Source organism: Phocoena phocoena, chromosome 6, assembly GCF_963924675.1.
Source record: "Phocoena phocoena chromosome 6, mPhoPho1.1, whole genome shotgun sequence".
NCBI lineage: Eukaryota > Metazoa > Chordata > Mammalia > Artiodactyla > Phocoenidae > Phocoena > Phocoena phocoena.
The window spans coordinates 105,248,983-105,267,342 of NC_089224.1; the positions used below are offsets into that span (position 1 = coordinate 105,248,983).

Here is an 18,360-nt window from a genome sequence, read left to right on the forward strand (position 1 = left end):
TTCTATGAGAGCTAAAAGCACATAAAATGTGGTCGGCCTAAAAGGGTTAGAACAAGGCTCCAAACGTAAGTTGTAATAAAGTATTTTCTGATTTATAGCTATGAACAATGTAGAGTAAATTCTATACAATTTTTGTTAAAAGAATTTAGTGCATCTACCATTCCAGTCTGAACACTCAGCTATAAAGACAGCAATGTCTTTTTCAAAACAGTGTTTAAGTTTTTTTTTAAAGAAAACTTCCTAAAGGGTAAATCCCATGATCACCCTTTTTCTAGTGAAACATATCGTAGAAGCTATTATACTCTAATAGGATTAGAGTCCAAAATTAACTAAGGTACTTTATAAAGAGTCTTAGATAAATTCCTCTACTATTCAGAGCTTGACTCTGGTTTTAAACTCTGAATATACCATCTGGTCATTACTGTCAGTAGAGATGGGAAATTAATGGTCCATGGAATTAAATTAAATGGGGCTGTATGAATTATCCCATAAGCTAAATGACCTTCTATTTCACATTTTGCAAAGGCACCTCTGTTATAAATTGGCTGCTCATATTCTTTTGCCAAGTTTTCAGAGGAAATCGAAAGCGCAACGCTAATCTCACTCTGTTTTAAAATCCTCAACTCTTATCAGCGAAAGTTGGGAGACTATTAGTGCAAATGATTAAACCTACTTCTCAGAGATGTTTCAAATGTAAAGTCGAGATGGCACTTACGAAGTTTCTTCCAAGTTTCTATAAATTGACCACCTTTACTAAACTGAATTAGCTAAGATCATTGATGCCTACCGACACCTAAAATCCAAGTCCAATAGTTACTTTCCAGTCCTTATATCAGTGCTCCCTATGACATTGACATGGCTCATCACTTCTTCACCATCTTGTAACCCTCTCTTCTTTCTGTTCTAACAGTCTCTTTCATTGGTTTCTCTTTCCTTAGTCTGGTCCTAAAATGCATGGCTTCCCCAGCATAGGTATGTATAATACACATAAACACACACACACAGACACACACACACTAAAATGAGGATCAGAGAGCTTAAATGATTTGCCTGGGAACTCATGGCCAGTAAATTGTTGAGTTATGACTGAAATTCATAACCCCTTTGCACCTGTAATCAAATACTCTCTCCTTTCTACCACAGGGAAAAACAACCTAGATTTTGATTCTACATTAGTAAAGTCCTTCTCTGGGAGCTCACTCTTAGAATGCTGTTGACAACAACATTGTGACTTGTTTTGACAACAAGTCAAAAACTCTGAGTTGTGTCCTAATAAGCAGAAGGTTAGGGCACACAGAGAGACACCTGGGATGCACGTGCTCAAAGAGACGACCATGTGAGGACAGAGCAAGAAAAATGGCCATTTGCAAGCAAGCCAAGGAGAGAGGCTTCAGCAGGAACCAACCCTGCCGACATGCTGACCTTGGACTTCCAGCCTCCAGAAGTGTGAGAGAATAAACTTCTGTTGTTTAAGCCACCCAGAGTGTGGTATTTTGTTATGATAGCCCTAGCAAACTAAAATAGTAAGTGATAACGTAGCCTTCAAATCCCAAAATACAAACGGGTGGGAACAAATGAGCAACAGCCAAAAGTCCTGCACGCTATCAGTATCTGTGCAGGAAGAGAGAGAAGAAACAATCGGGACAGAGGATGGACTATGAAGAAGAGAACCTCCCAAAACAGCCAGTATGTATCCACGGGAAAGCACAGTGGACCATTATGAGAACAGAAGCTAAAAGGTGGAGGAATTCTGCCTGAGCCAATAGCCACATGTGGCTAATGAGTACTTGAAATGTGTCTAATTAGAATTGAAATGTGTGAAAGTGTAAAATATTCAGTGTACTTCAAAAACTCAGTATGAAAAAAAAGAATCTCAATACTTTCTTTATATTGATTACATGTTGAAAGAAAATACTTTAGATATATTGGATCAAATAAAATATACTGTTAAAATTAATTTCACTTTTTTTTTTTTTTACATTTTTAAAATCTGGCTACTAGAAAAATTTTAAATCACATTTGTGGCTCACATTAAATTTTTGTCAGTCAATGCTTCTCTACATCACGTGATTATGACACCTACTGCACCCTGGTGGCAGCCCTCCTCAACTGCAAGTGCAACTATTTGGGGTAGCAAACCATATAAAATGAAAGCAGGCATCACAAGCTTGTATAGATAGTTTAGGGTATTACCTCTGAAATAACATATACTTTATTATTACCTGGTCGCAGAACTTTGCCTCTAGGAAAGTATTAATTTTTTGAAGAAGGAAGAGAAAGGGGAAAAAAAAGAGGGACGAGAGAAATAAGAGAGAGCGCAAGAGGGGGAGAAAGGGGACAGTGTGAAAAAACTGTTAATTTCCCAGTTATCCTTTCCTATATAGGAACCAGGGCATCCTAAAAATAGGCTGTTGAAGAAAGCATTGTAGATGATTTCTTCTTTACTTTGAAATATAAGGAGCATATTTAATAAAAATTTCTGCCATTATTTTTATTTAAGGTCAATACACTTCACTTTGGTGCACTTCTTTGCATATTTGTTTGTTTATTTATTGCCTCCAACATTTATTTTGGCTTTGAGTATTTGCTCCTCTGGAGTCAAATAATTAGTGATTTACAGGCCTCTGCTGTTTCAAAAGTCATGGATATCACTGGGTAGGCACAGGTGCATACCTCAAATACATGTCTCAAGATGCTGCCTTAAATAATCTCATCAAGTATTCCATTCTGCTTCGACAGTCTTAGTCACCATGGTAACTAGAACCCTGCAAGCACTTCGGCTTTTGATGGTTTTCTGACATTATTCAAAGCTATTTCTAACATCATTCTCACTTCATTATTACTGTAACTACATATGCAAGAGCTATTATAAGCAATACGCCATTCATTTGATCTATTTCTCACTCTCTGGACTATGTTTTCTTACACGGTGAGTGGATAGAAGAGATTATTTATTATGCACATATTTTAAGGAGGTATTTTCAGTCAAGTTGTAGTGATGTGCATGAACCTAGAGTCTGTCACACAGAGTGAAGGAAGTCAGAAAGAGAAACACAAACATCGTAAATTAACGCGTATATACGGAATCTAGAAAAATGGTACAGATGAACCTATTTGCAGGGCAGGAAAAGAGACGCAGATGTAGAGAACGGACTTGTGGACATGGCGGGGAAGGGGAGCATGGGATGAATTGAGAAAGTAGCATTGACATATATACACTACCATGTGTAAAATAGACAGCTAGTGAGAAGCTGCTGTATAGCACAGGGAGCTCAGCTCGGTGCTCTGTGATGACCTAGAGGGCTGGGATGGGGGATGGGAGGGAGGTTAAGAGAGAAGGGATATATGTATACATGTAGCTGATTCACTTCGTTGTACAGCAGAAATTAACACAACATTGTAAAGCAATAATACTCCAATAAATAAATAAAGTTGGTCTAATAGATCTGTATCAAGCCCTGCTGCCTGATATCAGAAAATGCACCTTTTTTACTTACTGTTGGAATATTTGGCTGCATATTGGGTCACTACAAAAATCTCACTCATTTAAAAAATATTTTTAAAAAGATATTCATGAAAAAAAAGATATTCATGGCTGGGAAAATGAAAAGGCTGTGACAACTTGGATGACAATTTACTACATATAAGGCAAAAAGATACACCTTCAAGAGTAAAGAGAAAGTTTATTGTACCCAAATAAGGCATTACATATATAGACACTCTAGCCTTTCATGCACTGAAACATACTTTTTCACTCTGCTCATAAACAGTTAAAAAGCCCAAGTGAGGGAATACAAGGGGGTTGCTGCCGTGCTGTTATGTTCTCTTTCTTTGTCCAAGTACAAGGTCCATGGATATGTTCAGTTTGCAAAAAATACACTTACAATACGTGTACTTTTCTGCAAGCATATTAACACTGCAATAATAAGTTCAATAACCAGCTTGTGAACTCAAGAAAGAAAGAGAAAACACAAAGGAAAGCTTGCCAAAAGATAAGCACCAACAGTGAAGCGAAGGCTGGGAATCACAGGTCCCATGTTAAAAGCTGATTCTGGGACTTCCCTGGGGGCGCAGTGGTTAAGAATCCGCCTGCCAATGCAGGGGACACGGGTTCGAGCCCTGGTCTGGGAAGATCCCACATGCAACGGAACAACTAAGCCCGTGTGCCACAACTACTGAATCCCACGCACCTAGAGCCCGTGCTGCACAACAAGAGAAGCCACCGCAATGAGAAGTCTGCACACCACAACGAAGAGTAGCCCCAGCTCGCCACAACTAGAGAAAGCCGCGCACAGCAACGAAGACCCAATGCAGCCATAAAAAAAATAATAATAAATTTATTTTTTAAAAAATCTGATGCTATTCCACCTGGACTCCCACTTCACCCCTTTCCCCGAAGTTCCAAAACTGGTCCAGAGCCACTCCCAATATATTTCTCTTTCTCTATAAGCACTGTGATTCTGTTTTCTATTCAGACCAACACAAAAATGGGGGGTTGGGAGGGGGACGACCCAAAAAACTCTTATTTTAATTATTCCCAAGGAATCTTTTCTATTTCAAAAGAAATGTGCAAAAACTACATCAATGCTTGAAAGCAGAGATGTGTTTAATTTCCGTAACTCAAAGAGGTTCTTCGGAGAAAAGTGTGGGGAAGAATGCCACACATCCCTCCAACCCACCACCATGGGCAACTAACAGACCTACAGATGTTCTGATTGCTTTCCAATCAAGGTCTAACAATGAACAAAACACTTTCATTTATATAAACAAGCACAGAAAATACACACACTCACATGCACCAGACACTGTGAGAAAATCAGAAAGAGACCAAACTGAGTACTAAGAGCAAAGAGTCCCCACTAAGAGTTAATATGGCTTATAGAACATAAATTTAACAGAGAACTTCTGATAAAACAAGATCATGTGAAACATACTATTTTCACAATTTGCTTTTTAAAATTTAACCACATACTGTGGGCAACTTTTCATTTATATCTCCACCAACATCTTTTTAATAGTTCTATATTATTCTCTGTGTGTGTGTGAAATGAATTTTCTTTAAAAATGAAAAGAAAGGGGCTTCCCTGGTGGCGCAGTGGTTAAGAATCTGCCTGCCAAGGCAGGGGACACGGGTTCGAGCCCTGGTCTGGGAAGATCCCACATGCAACAGAACAACTAAGCCCGTGCGCCACAACTACTGAGCCCATGAGACACAGCTACTGAGCCGGTGCACCTAGAGACCATGCTCTGCAACAAGAGAAGCCACCGCAATGAGAAGCCCATGCACTGCAACGATGAGTAGCTCGCCGCAACTAGAGAAAGCATGCATGCAGTAATGAAGACCCAACACAGACAAAAATAAATAAATTTTCTTAAAAATGAAAAGAAAAAGGAAGAGTCAAAGTACTAATCTTTCAGTAAACTACAGATTTGCATTGGCACTAGCCACATCCGCTCAAACAAAAACCCAAAAGCATATAGAGAAGATATATACTTTACTCACCATAAATCTAGTTTTTGTAGAAATAATTAAGGCTTGTTTAAAATGAAGGGGACCTGGGACTTCCCTGGTGGCGCAGTGGTTAAGACTCCACACTCCCAATGCAGGGGGCCCGGATTCGATTCCTGGTCAGGGAACTAGAGCTGACATGAATGCCACAACTAAGAGTTCACAGGCCACAACTAAGGAGCCCACGTGCCGCAACTAAGAAGGCAGCGAGCTTCAACTAAGGAGCCTGCCTGCTGCAACTAAGACCAGTGCAACCAAATAAATGAATAAATAAATATTAAAAAAATAAAAATAAAGTGATGGGGACCCTTCACACAAAACACTGAAAATAAATCCCTGGTGGATTTGCTTACCCACTTTTCTAAGTCAGAATGATATCATGAAACGATCACCACAATAACTCACAATAATAACATCCATCACCATACGTAGATATCAAATTATTTTTTCTTGTGATGATAACTTTTAAGATCAACTTTTTAGCAACTTCCAAATATACAATACAGTATTATTAACTATAGTTACCACACTGTACATTATATCCCTATTATATACTTATGCTATAGCTATAAGTTTGCACTTTTTAACCCCCTTCACCCATTGCATCCCCGCCCCCCTCTTCTGCTGCTGGCAATCACCAATCTGTCCTCTGTACCCATGAGCTCGGTTGTTTCTTTTGTCTTTTGCTTTGGTTTTTGTTGTTGTTATTTTTAGATTCTACATAAAGTGAGATTATATGGTATTTGTCTTTCTTTGCGTGACTTGTTTCATTTCAGCATAATGCCCTCAAGGTCTATCCAGGTTGTAAATTCCAAGATTTCCTTCATTTTTAATGACTGAAGAATATTCATATATATATATATATATATATATATATATATATATATATTCCACAATTTCTTTATCCATTCATCCGTCAGTGGACACTTACATTACTTCCATATCTTGGCTACTGTAAATAATGCTTCAATGAATATGGGGGTATATATATCTTTTCAAGTTAGTGTTTTCATTTTTTTCGCATAAATGCCCAGAAATAGAATTGCTGGATCCTGTGGTAGTTTTAACTTTTTTTTTTTTTTTTTTTTTTTAATGAGTAATTTTATTAAAGGTCTCTTTTCTACATTAACCATTAGACTTTTCATTCTAGATTTATATATGGTCCCGTTATTTATTTATTTATTTTACGGTACGCAGGCCTCTCACTGTTGTGGCCTCTCCCGTTGCGGAGCACAGTCCCTGGACGCACAGGCTCAGCGGCCATGGCTCATGGGCCCAGCCGCTCCGCGGCATGTGGGATCTTCCCGGACCGGGGCACGAACCCGTGTCCCCTGCATCGGCAGGCAGACTCTCAACCACTGCGCCACCAGGGAAGCCCCAGTTTTAACTTTTTAAGAACCTCCATACGGTCTTCTATGGTGGCTGCACCAATGTACATTCCCTCCAACAGTGCACAAGGGCTCCCTTTTCTTCACATCCTCACCAACACCTGGTATTTTTTTGTCTTTTTGATAACAGCCATTCTGACAGGTGTGAGGTGATATCTCATTGTGCTTCGATTTGCATTTTCCTGATGATTAACAATGTTGGGCACATTTTCATGTACCTGTTGACCATCTGTACATCTTCTTTGGAAAAATAACCAGTCAGATCTTCTGACCATTTTCTAATCAGGTTGTTTGTTTTTCTGATTTTGAGTTGTACAAAAAGGATTAATTCCTGAACCCAATATAGTTTTAAGTACTTAAGAACTAAACTGAAATAGGTATCCTGAGCATTATAATAAATTTCTCTGACAATGAATAAAGTCCTAAAGATTAGATCTCACACAATGTTTCCATGTATTAGGGTTTCCTACTATTTCCACAGACACAATTTTACTCTGCAGTTATTTTAAAAATAAATAAAACCTTTGTTATAGTTAAAATGGCACTTTAAAAGAATCAAAATGAGGGAATTCCCTGGCAGTCCAGTGGTTAGGACTCAGCGCTTTCAGTGCCATAGGCCCAGATTCAAGCCTTGGTCGGGGAACTAAGATCCCACCAGCTGCACGGTGTGGCCAAAAAAATCAAAATGAGAACAGTTTTGAGCTGGTAAAATATATTTACACAACCAAAACACTGAAAAAGAAGGTGAAGTTCACCTTTATTTTTAGGTAACACATATTTTTGGTATGTGGCCAAAGGATAGAGATGTACCTGAAAGTGATTTATACACCGTGGAGTGCTATGTGGAAGTGTGTTCTGTCATTGTTACTGTTTCAGCAGCCACAGAGTGATTTGAGTCCAGCAGAGAGTCTCCAGCAGAAGACTACTTGAACTTTATGATTCATTTATGATTCAGAATCAGATCCGGAAAATAACCCTTTTTAAGAAGAGAAATGCCACTGCTAAATTCAATATGCTTCTCAGACATACTGAATAAAGAATTTCCATTCAAAAACACATCAAAATTTCTAGTGTCTGTCTTATTTGAATATACAGATAGAACAGCTAGTAAACTTTGGATCAAATACATAATATCTAGTTTTTTAAAAAGCAGTATAGCAAAAACCGCTGATATGAAATGACAAGGTGAAATGTGTTGGGCATATGGTGGACAAATTGAATACATTTTCTAAAAATGTTGAGAAAAAGAATAGAGATGAAAATCAAAAGAGAGTAGATGGTTAATAGAGACTTTAGATTGCAAATTCAATATAAGCATTACAGGTATGAACAAGAAAGGAGAAACAGGGAACAAGCAAGAAGAAAGAAAAAATGAATTAATCAATTGAAAAAATATGTTTTCTGGTAAAGAAATGCCTAAGATCTCATACCATACACAAAAGTTAACACAAAATGGGGCTTCCCTGGTGGTGCAGTGGTTAAGAATCCACCTGCCAATGCAGGGAACATGGGTTCGAGCCCTGCTCTGGGAAGATGCCACACACCGTGGATCAACTAAGCCCATGTGCCACAACTACTGAGCCTGCACTCTAGAGCCCATGAGCAACAACTACTGAGCCCGCATGCCACAACTACTGAAACCCGCACACCTAGAGCCCATGCTCCACAACAAGAGAAGCCACCACAATGAGAAGCCTGCACACCGCAATGAAGAATAGCCCCTACTCACCGCAACTAGATAAAGCCCGCGCGCAGCAATGAAGACCAAACGCAGCCAAAAATAAAAATAAAATAAAATAAAAATAACCAAAAACTTATAAAAAAGGTAACACAAAATGGTTCACAGACCTAAATGTAAGAGCTAAAACCACAAGACTCTTAGAAGGAAACATCATCCGAGTAAATCTCAGTGACCTCAGGTTAGGCAATGATTTCTTAGGTATGATACCAAAAGTACAAGAGATGAAAGAGAATGACGAGTTGGACTTTATTAAAATTAAAAGTATTTGTGCTTCAAGGGACACCATCAAGAAAGTGATGAGACAACTCACAGAACGGGAAAATATATATCTGCAAATCATTACATCTTACAAGGGACTTGTATCCAGAATATACAGAAAATGACTACAACTTTAAAATTAAAAGATAAATAAACCTATCTGAAAATGATCAAAGGATTGGAATAAATATTTTCTCCAAAAAAAAGACATAAAAATGGCCAATAAGCACATGAAAAGACGCTGAACATCATTAGCCATTAGGGAAATGCAAATCAAAACCATAATGAGATACAACTTCATACACACTAGGATGACTGTCATCAAAAAGACAGACAATAACAAGTGTTGGTGAGGATGTGGAGAAACTGGAACCCTCATACATTGCTGATGGTACAGTCTCCTTGAAAAACAGTCTAGAAGTTCCTCAAAACGTTAAACTTAGAGTAAGTACCATATGAGCCAGCAATTTCACTCCTAGGTATATATTCAAGAGAACTGGAAACACATGTTCATCCAAAACCTTGTTCACAAGGTTTTGGCTGAAACCCAACTCAGCCAAAAATAAAATAAATAAATAAATAAATTTATTTATTAAAAAAAAAAAGCGACTTCAAACCAGGGTGTACTGGGGTCGTTTTCTGAATTATAATAGTGAAAGAAAAGAATTCTTTAAAAAGATGCATTTAATCTATAAAGCAAAAGAAACCAAACTGATCTCAAAGATCTCTTCTGTAGCACAAAATAGGAAGCAGCAGAGTGTGGGAGTTAAGAACACTGTCTTTGGAATCCTTCATTTAACAGATGTTTGTGAAGCACCTGTGACGTGCAAGACCCTGGTTTAGACAGCAGAGAAACAGTGACACATAGGGTCCTACTCCTAGGGATATTTCATTCTAATGTAGGAAGACATCATAAGCAAATAAGATCACTTGAGGTAGCGATGAGTTTTATGAAGAAAATTAAATAAATATAGAGATGAGAAAGTGATTGAAAGTATAGCTTTAAATACAGTGGTCATGGAGGACTCATTTGATGACCCTGTATTATCTTTATAATTGTAAGTTTTTTTTAAGATATATATTTTTTTATTGTGAAGACATATTTACTCTCATGCAGTTATTTAATAACCGATGTGAGTTAAAAGCTCCTTCAGTATCTCCAAGGTGTGCAGAAAGGTGCATTACCCAGTGCAAGTTACCCTCCTCACTTAAGGGCATTCTTCTTTGGGGAGGTGGGAATGAAAATGGGCACAGCATTTTAGTTGCTCAACATTATTTACTGTTTACGAAGCCAGGTAAATTACATATAAGTAGATTCCAAACATTCTACTAACACCACAACTAAGCAGCAGAGTATCAAAATGATTAAACCTTAAGCAACTATATTAGAGTCAAAAACTCTACAGCCAAGATTCAAAATACTTATAAAGCAGAAGGGCAATAAACTTCTGATAGGCAGTAAACTTAATTCACAGAACTTTCTTATCCTTCCTTATTCTCTCAGCTGTATGTAACTCGATGAAGTAGGCTTTGTAAATGTGTTCCAACTCCTCCCAGTCAGAGGGTTTGCCATATTCCTAACATTGCATTTTAGAGACTTATTATTTTGATAGATTGGACTTTTAAAAAATTTTTTTAAAGAAGTGTCTTGGAGGGCTTCCCTGGTGGCGCAGTGGTTGAGAGTCCGCCTCCAGATGCAGGGGACACGGGTTCGTGCCCAGGTCCGGGAAGATCCCACATGCCGCAGAGCGGCTGGGCCTGTGAGCCATGGCCGCTGATCCTGCGTGTCCGGAGCCTGTGCTCCACAACGGGAGAGGCCACAACAGTGAGAGGCCCACGTACCGTAAAAAAAAAAAAAAAAAAAGAAGTGCCTTGGCGTATAGTTGATTAAAGATATATTCTTTAGGGACTTCCCTGGTGGTACAGTGGTTAAGACTCCAGGCTCCCAGTGCAGGGCATTGGGGGTTCGATCCCTGGTCAGGGTACTAGATCCCACATGCATGCTGCAACTAAGAGTTCACATGCCACAACTAAGGAGCCCGCGTGCCACATCTAAGGAGCCAGTGAGTGGCAAATAAGGAGCCCATGAGCCACAACTAAGGAGCCCGCCTGCTGCAACTAAGACCCAGAGCAACCAGATAAATAAATAAATAAATATTTTTAAAAAGATACATTCTTTAAAAAGAATTTTTTTTAATTAATTTATTATTTTTGGTTGCATTGGATCTTCATTGCTGTGTGCAGGCTTTCTCTAGTTGTAGCGAGCAGGGGCTACTCTTTGTTGCGTTGCATGGGCTTCTCATTGCGGTGGCTTCTCTTGTTGCAGAGCACGAGCTCTAGGTGCGCGGGCTTCAGTAGTTTTGGCGTGTGGGCTCAGTAGTTGTGGCCCATGGGCTTAGCTGCTCCACGGCATGTGGGATCTTCCCAGACCAGGGCTCGAACCCATGTATCCTGCACTGGCAGGTAGATTCTTAACCACTGCGCCACCAGGGAAGCCCAAAAATATGTATTCTTTAAAATAAACTCTGTCAGTACAATTCCGATACTAGGGATGTAGAATAAAATTATAAAATATGTTAAAAGAAGATTGCATTTTTACCCAGAAATAAATTGCAAATTAAAAATAACTCACTAGGGCTTCCCTGGCGGCGCAGTGGTTGAGAGTCCGCCTGCTGATGCAGGGGACACGGGTTTGTGCCCCAGTCCGGGAAGATCCCACATGCCGCGGAGCGGCTGGGCCCGTGAGCCATGGCCGCTGAGCCTGCGCGTGCGGAGCCTGTGCTCAGCAACGGGAGAGGCCGCGGCAGTGAGAGGCCCTAGTACCGCTAAAAAAACAAACAAACAAACAAACTAACTCAGTGGGCTTCCCTGGTGGTGCAGTGGTTGGGAATCTGCCTGCCGATGCAGGGGACACGGGTTCAAGCCCTGGTCTGGGAAGATCCCACATGCCGTGGAGCGGCTAGGCCCGTGAACCACAACTACTGAGCCTGTACGTCTGGAGCCGGAACGGGAGAGGCCACGACAGTAAAAGGCCCGCGCACCGCAATGAAGAATGGCCCCTGCTCGCCGCAAGTGGAGAAAGCCCTCGCACAGATGCAAAGACCCAACAGAGCAAAAATAAATAAATAAATAAAAATACTTTATCAGAAAAAAAAAAAAAAAACTCACCAAACACAACACTGTAAATCAACTATACTTCAATAATTAATTAAAATAAAAATAACTCACAATCTTTACAATTATTCACTCCTATATAAAGTTTCCCAAAAAAACCTATTTATCCTTAGTATTTTACCCATAGCATGAATTTATTTATGACTGAAACTAAGCTATTGAAGCTTTAGGTCTGAAGTAAGTCAATATCCTAAGAATCTCATGAAATGAAATACGGCTAAACCATTTAAATAAAACAAAATGGTATAAAATTATTTACCCACCACACACAAGAATACACAAAGACACATTTTGACAAAATTGCATACAGCTTCTGCTACCAGTCAGTCAGGGCACACACAACTAATGTAAAAACAACACTGTCTAGAACACTCTTATTTTAGTTAACAGATACTTCATCCTAAGAAAAAGAAAGAATAAAAGAAATAAGCAAATAAACAAGTATACAGAAAATGTAACAGAAGAGAAGCCCCAGGTTCACTTGCATATGCATCCCAGGCTCCTTAGTTATCGCAATGTGTAAAATCAGATGTAAAATATGATGTGGAGTAAGGTATACAAGACCATCTAACAAAACAGCTCTCTCAACTTGAGTAAAACAATATAAGTTATCCTCTTCTGTTGTTTTCTCACCTGAGAATGAAGAAAAGAAGCATGATCATCTCTAGTACAGATATTTATATAACATTCTATCCATAACTTTTCAGAAACTTACCACACATCAGCCATGGAAAAAAAAGATACAGAACTAGATAAAAGTTTAAGGCATCAAGAGTCCACTAACCTTAACCCGTTGAACAGTTGCTTAGATTTATCCAGAAGGTAACAAAAATCTGTAACTGTTTTCCTCTCTCCCTGTGGGATGTCATCTTCAGCACCTCCAGAGGACATGATTTCTTTAAGAGCAAATTCAGTTCTGTAAGAAAACATATGTCTATTTACCAAGTAGGTGAAAATAAAAAGAGAAACAGACCTTAGTTATATCATCTGATAGCATTTTTTTAATTATAGAGACATCTTCTGATTACAATCAAATCATCAAAATAATTTAAGTATAAGATGGTGTGGAAGAATAGACAATCTCATATTGTGGGTGGGAATGAAAATTGGTACATCCATTTTAAAAAGCAGTTTTTATATTATTTCATCCAATAAATGTTATTTGAATGGCTAAAATGTTCCAGGCACTCCTCTACATGGTTAAGAATAAAAAATGTTGAACCTTTTAACCTATTTATCTATTTTATCCATTCTGTATATCTGTCCCAGAAAATGATCCTACAAATGGAAAACCCTTTGTCCACAGAGATATTTTTTTTGGTACCATAGTATTTAAAAGCTGTTATGAAACTAAAAAAAAACCAAAGAGGGAAATGGCTAAGTACTTCATAGAACACTAATGACTACACTCTACCCTATCACTAACTTACAGTTATACTTAAGATGATAAAGCAATAATATGGATATACTTCAGTATAAAAGGGATATAAAAACCACATGCACACAAACACACACATGTACATATATTTGAAAGCTATTTATTACTGAATCCAAGCTATCTTCCCATGTAATCAATCATGTTAATCAGCCATTTTAAAAACAGCAAGTTGCCAGATAGTATACATAGTATGAACCTATGCTAAAGAAAAAAAAATTCATTTGTATTCACACACAGATAGAAGTCCCTGGGACAACACAGAGAAATCTGGTCCCAGTGCAGGGTGAAAAAATAGGCAGAGCAGACAAGGACCAGACACCAGAGATGGTAGTTGGGGGTGGTACAGTTATTTTGGCAAATATTTTTCTCTCCAACATTGTCTTAAACAGACAATTGCGGTTGCAAGGCAGGAAAATTGTAGCAAGCCTAGAACTGTCAAGGGGCTGCAGGGTAACATATGGGTGGCACTGCAGCCAGCTGCTGGGGAAGTAGTTTACAACACGCATTGACAGTACTGGGTGGTCCTGCACGTTCACAAGTTCCTTCTTCGCACAACCTCTTTCCGCATGTCATGGAGTAGGTGGTTTTAACAAAAAGAAACAGACCTTGAAAAGTGCAGAGTCTGGGAAGGGATTCCACACTACAGTGATCCTGGGTAAGTCATCTCCCACACTCAACAACCCCCTGCCTTCATTCTCTAAACCCAGAAGGAGATGCAGAAACGAGGCACAAACTGTACTTTCTCCAGCCCTCCCCATATAGTTCATGAGCCAAGGTGGCTAATATCCCCAGGACACAGGAGTTTACAGGAGAAAAACACAAAATCAAAGTTCAAAATAAACAAATTCAATAAGAAAGGATATTAGATATAAAGCAGGAAGAAAATATCATAATGAAGCAAATAAAAATACTGGGTATGAAAAATATAATCAATGAAATAAACTTAGTAGATGGATAAACTAAATAACAGAAAAGATACAGCTGAACAAATTAATTAGCTAAAACGTCAGGTTTAAGGTACTCTGCCAAAAGACATCAGGAAGAGAGAGAATACACAAAGAAAATTCAAGAGATATGGAAAAGGGAAATGAAGGAAATCAACGTCCACATCATAGCATATAAAGAAGAAAGAAAAAATCATGAGAAGGCAATAAATACTTGCAGAAACAAACTTCTATAAACTTCCCAGAATTAGAGAAAATATAAACCCTCAAACTAAAAGGACTCATAGAATGTTAAAGGAAAGAAAAGAAAGAAATAATCCCACAGCCAGAAATATTAAAGTGAAACTTAAGAATCCAAAGAAGCCCTCTCCCATTCCCAAACTATCCAGTCCTACAGCCATTAGGTGGGGCAGAGCATAGCAGGTGTCCATACAGAGGGTAGCCTCCTGGGTATCAGAGCACAAATTGTGAGGAGACCATCAACATCCATACAAAGGGCCAGCTTGCATGGGATGGTGGAGCCTGAGTGCAGTGAGAAGGGTAACCACGAATGGGGACTGGCATGGGGAGTGAGAGCCTGAGCAGGGTGAGGAGGGCATGTCCACATGGAAGAGTTCAGAGGTAGAGAGAGATCTGTCATATATAGCAGATTCATCAAATAAGAAAATCTACTAAGGAAAAGGGGACCCAGAGTTCTCTCTGTAAGAGAAAGAAAACACAAACATGGAAAGGGAAAAGGTTAGAATGAACCCTGTGGATTGAAACTGGAGGTATGGGTAAACTAATGGATGTTTAAAAAGAGTGATATATCTCTCAGCTCCCTTAATGACATTCTGAGTGTGGTTGGCGTATTTTCAGAGAGGGAGAGGAAGGTGCTCCTAAAGCACGACAGACTGGCCCACAGTGGCCACTCTGTTCCTAGAAGTGCAACAGCTTCCGTCTGCATCTGGGGTTTCACCAACCCTCTCTTGTTTTTCCTTTCCCAGCCAAGGCCACTTCTGATGCCATTTCCAAGACCTACCTTTACCTCACTCCTGATCTCTGGAAAGAAACAGTGTTCACCAAGTATCCATATTAGGAATTCACTAACCATCTTGTAAAGACCCACACAGAGTTTCTGTGCAGAGGACCCAGGCTCCAGCTGTAGCCACCACATATTTTTATATGAGAAAAGTAAAGTGAATGAAGCCAGTTAAAAACAAAATGAGAGACATAAACGTCTGGGGGGGGGAGGGGGCGGCGTGATGTGTACGTAAGTATACTCCCCAGTTCTGTAAATCTGTCTAGTGAGAGGGCCTGGGAACAGTGACCATTCCCCCCAAGACCCCCACCAATGGTATGAACATAACTAGCACCCAAATCTTGGCTTCTAACACCATTCTCCAATAAAGGGAACCAGAGCTCCTTGGAGAATTGTAATTGTCTAATTACAGCCCTGGAGCAGAAAAAGTACAAGATGAATCTGGAATATCCTGTGCCTGAGAGCAACAAAGTGCTCAAAGAATGATAGACACATAAGAAAAGGATATAGGACTTAAGTGTCCATCAACAGATGAATGATAAAGAAAATGTGGTATATGTACACAATGGAATATTATTCAGCCATAAAAGGGGAAGTCCTGCTATGTGCAACAACATGGATGGACCTTGACAGCATTATGCTAAGTTAAATAAGTCACACAGAGAAAGACATATACTGTATGATCTTACTTATATGTGGAATCTTACAGAAAAAAACAAACTCATAGAAACAGAATAGATTGGTGGTTTCTGGAAGTGGGGGTGGGGAGTGATAGAAAACTGTGAAGGTGGTCGAAGGGTACAAACTTCCACTTATAAGATAAATAAGTTCTGGGGATGTAATCTACAATATGGTGACTATAGCTAACAATATTGTATTATACATTTGAAAGCTGCCAACAAAGTAGATCTTAGTTCTTATCACAAGAAAAATATTTTTGTAACTGTGTGAGGTGATGGATGATAACCAAACTTATTGTGGTAATCATTTTGCAGTATACAATACATCAAATCATTATGTGTACACCTTAAACTAATAGAATGTTGTATGTTAATGACATCTCAATAAAACTGGGATAAATAAATGAATAAAAAATAAAATCAAGCATTACAAAAGGACCTAGGATCTAGCTTGAGGGAGCATCCACTAGCCAAATTGGGGATAATTTCAGCATCAAAACAAATAATGATAGTAATGGATTATAACCTATTAAATAAAATAAATGATAAAGCAATACTGACATAAGTGAATGAATAAATGTAAAGTTTGATAGTGAATGGGATAGTTTCAGAGTACTTGCCCACAAAATACACATTAATTCCAAAAGGAAAAAGTAACATCACAACAATGAAATCTGGCAGACATCACCTTGATTAAGTGACCAAAATGAACATCATTCATAATCAGACAAATCAAAGTCCTCTACCACCTGATAGGATGAGAAGTGATTTTCCTGACAAAGAGACCTAATCATGAGGAAACAGACAAAACCAAATTGGGAGAGATATTCTACAAAATAACCAAACTGTAATCTTCAAATATGTCAAAGATATTCCCCCAAAGAAAAGGGAAGACTGAAGTGCGATGCCTGATTCAGAGCTGGATCTTTCTGCTGCAAAGGACGTTATTGGGACAAGTGGTGAAGCTTGAATGGAATCTGAGAAATAGATGGTAGTAATACATCAATGTTAATTAGAAAAAAATATGAAACCTGGAATTCCCTGGCAGTCCAGTGGTTAGGACTCTGCACTTCCACTTCAGGGGCCACAGGTTCAATCCCTGGTCAGGGAGCTAAGATCCTGCATGCCGCGCAGTGTGCCACGCCCCCCCTCAAAAAAAAGAAAGAAAGAAAAAAACCTTACCAGTAACCAATGGAAAAAAACCCTAATACAACAAAGTTAGCACATTAAAAATATACTAATTATTTAGCACACTAAATGTGTCAACAGATGAATGGATAAAAAAGATGTGGTATATATATATATATATATATATATATATATATATATACACAATAGAATATTACTCAGCCATAAAAAAGAATGAAATAATGCCATTTGCAGCAACCTAGAGATGAACCTAGAGATTATCATACTAACTGCAGTCAGACAGAGAAAGACAAATATCATATGATATCAATTACATGTGGAATCTAGAAAATGATACAAATGAACTTATTAACAAAACAGAAACAGACCCACAGACATAGAAAACAAACTTACCATTACCAAAGGGGAAGGGGAGGGATCAATTAGGAGTTTGATATTAGCAGATATAAACTACTATATATAGAATAAACAACAAAGTCCTACTGTATAGCACACAGAACTATATTCAATATCTTATAATAAACCATAATGGAAAAAGAATATGAAAATGAATATATATAATACCTACTTTGTTGTACACCAGAAGTTAATACAACATTGTAAGTCAACTATACTTCAATTAAGAAATAATATGCTGCAACTAAGACCCGGTGCAGCCAAATAAATAAATAAATATTTTTTAAAAACAAAAATAATAATAATAAAAAAGAAAAGTCTATAAAATTTTCAAAAGGCAAAATAAAGTAATGAACATACAAAAAAATACACTAATTACTGCAGCTGAGTATACACTGAAACCAGCATATTCACGAGGTGCAGTGGAAAATAGTGCAGACCCTTGAGATTCACTGTATGTATCGGGGGATACATTTATTCTTTCTATTAGACTCAGCAATTACACTTCTGGAAACTTATCTTAAGGAACATGTTAACCATCATTACTGATAAATTACTCATAACACAGGGAACTGGTGTTCCCCTCCACCCTCCACTCTCACATAATTACCTATTTTTCAACCTCACTGAAATATGGGCAAGTCTCTGAACCAATTCTACTC

The 18,360-nt window shown here is 38.4% G+C and overlaps 1 protein-coding gene and 1 non-coding gene across 2 annotated transcripts in view; one reads left to right on the top strand and one right to left on the bottom strand.

Annotated features, from left to right (window-relative positions):
* The window catches only part of SCAI (suppressor of cancer cell invasion), a 136,049-nt gene that overhangs the window by 55,129 nt on the left and 62,560 nt on the right, over positions 1-18,360 (bottom strand). Inside the window, exon 3 of the mRNA XM_065879166.1 lies at positions 12,855-12,986. Within this exon, the coding sequence (XP_065735238.1) occupies positions 12,855-12,986 (132 nt within the window). The remainder of the gene's footprint in view (positions 1-12,854; positions 12,987-18,360) is intronic.
* LOC136125214 (small nucleolar RNA SNORA64/SNORA10 family) lies at positions 15,260-15,387 on the top strand. Its single transcript, XR_010655984.1, has one exon. It is a non-coding gene; the product is annotated as a small nucleolar RNA SNORA64/SNORA10 family (small nucleolar RNA).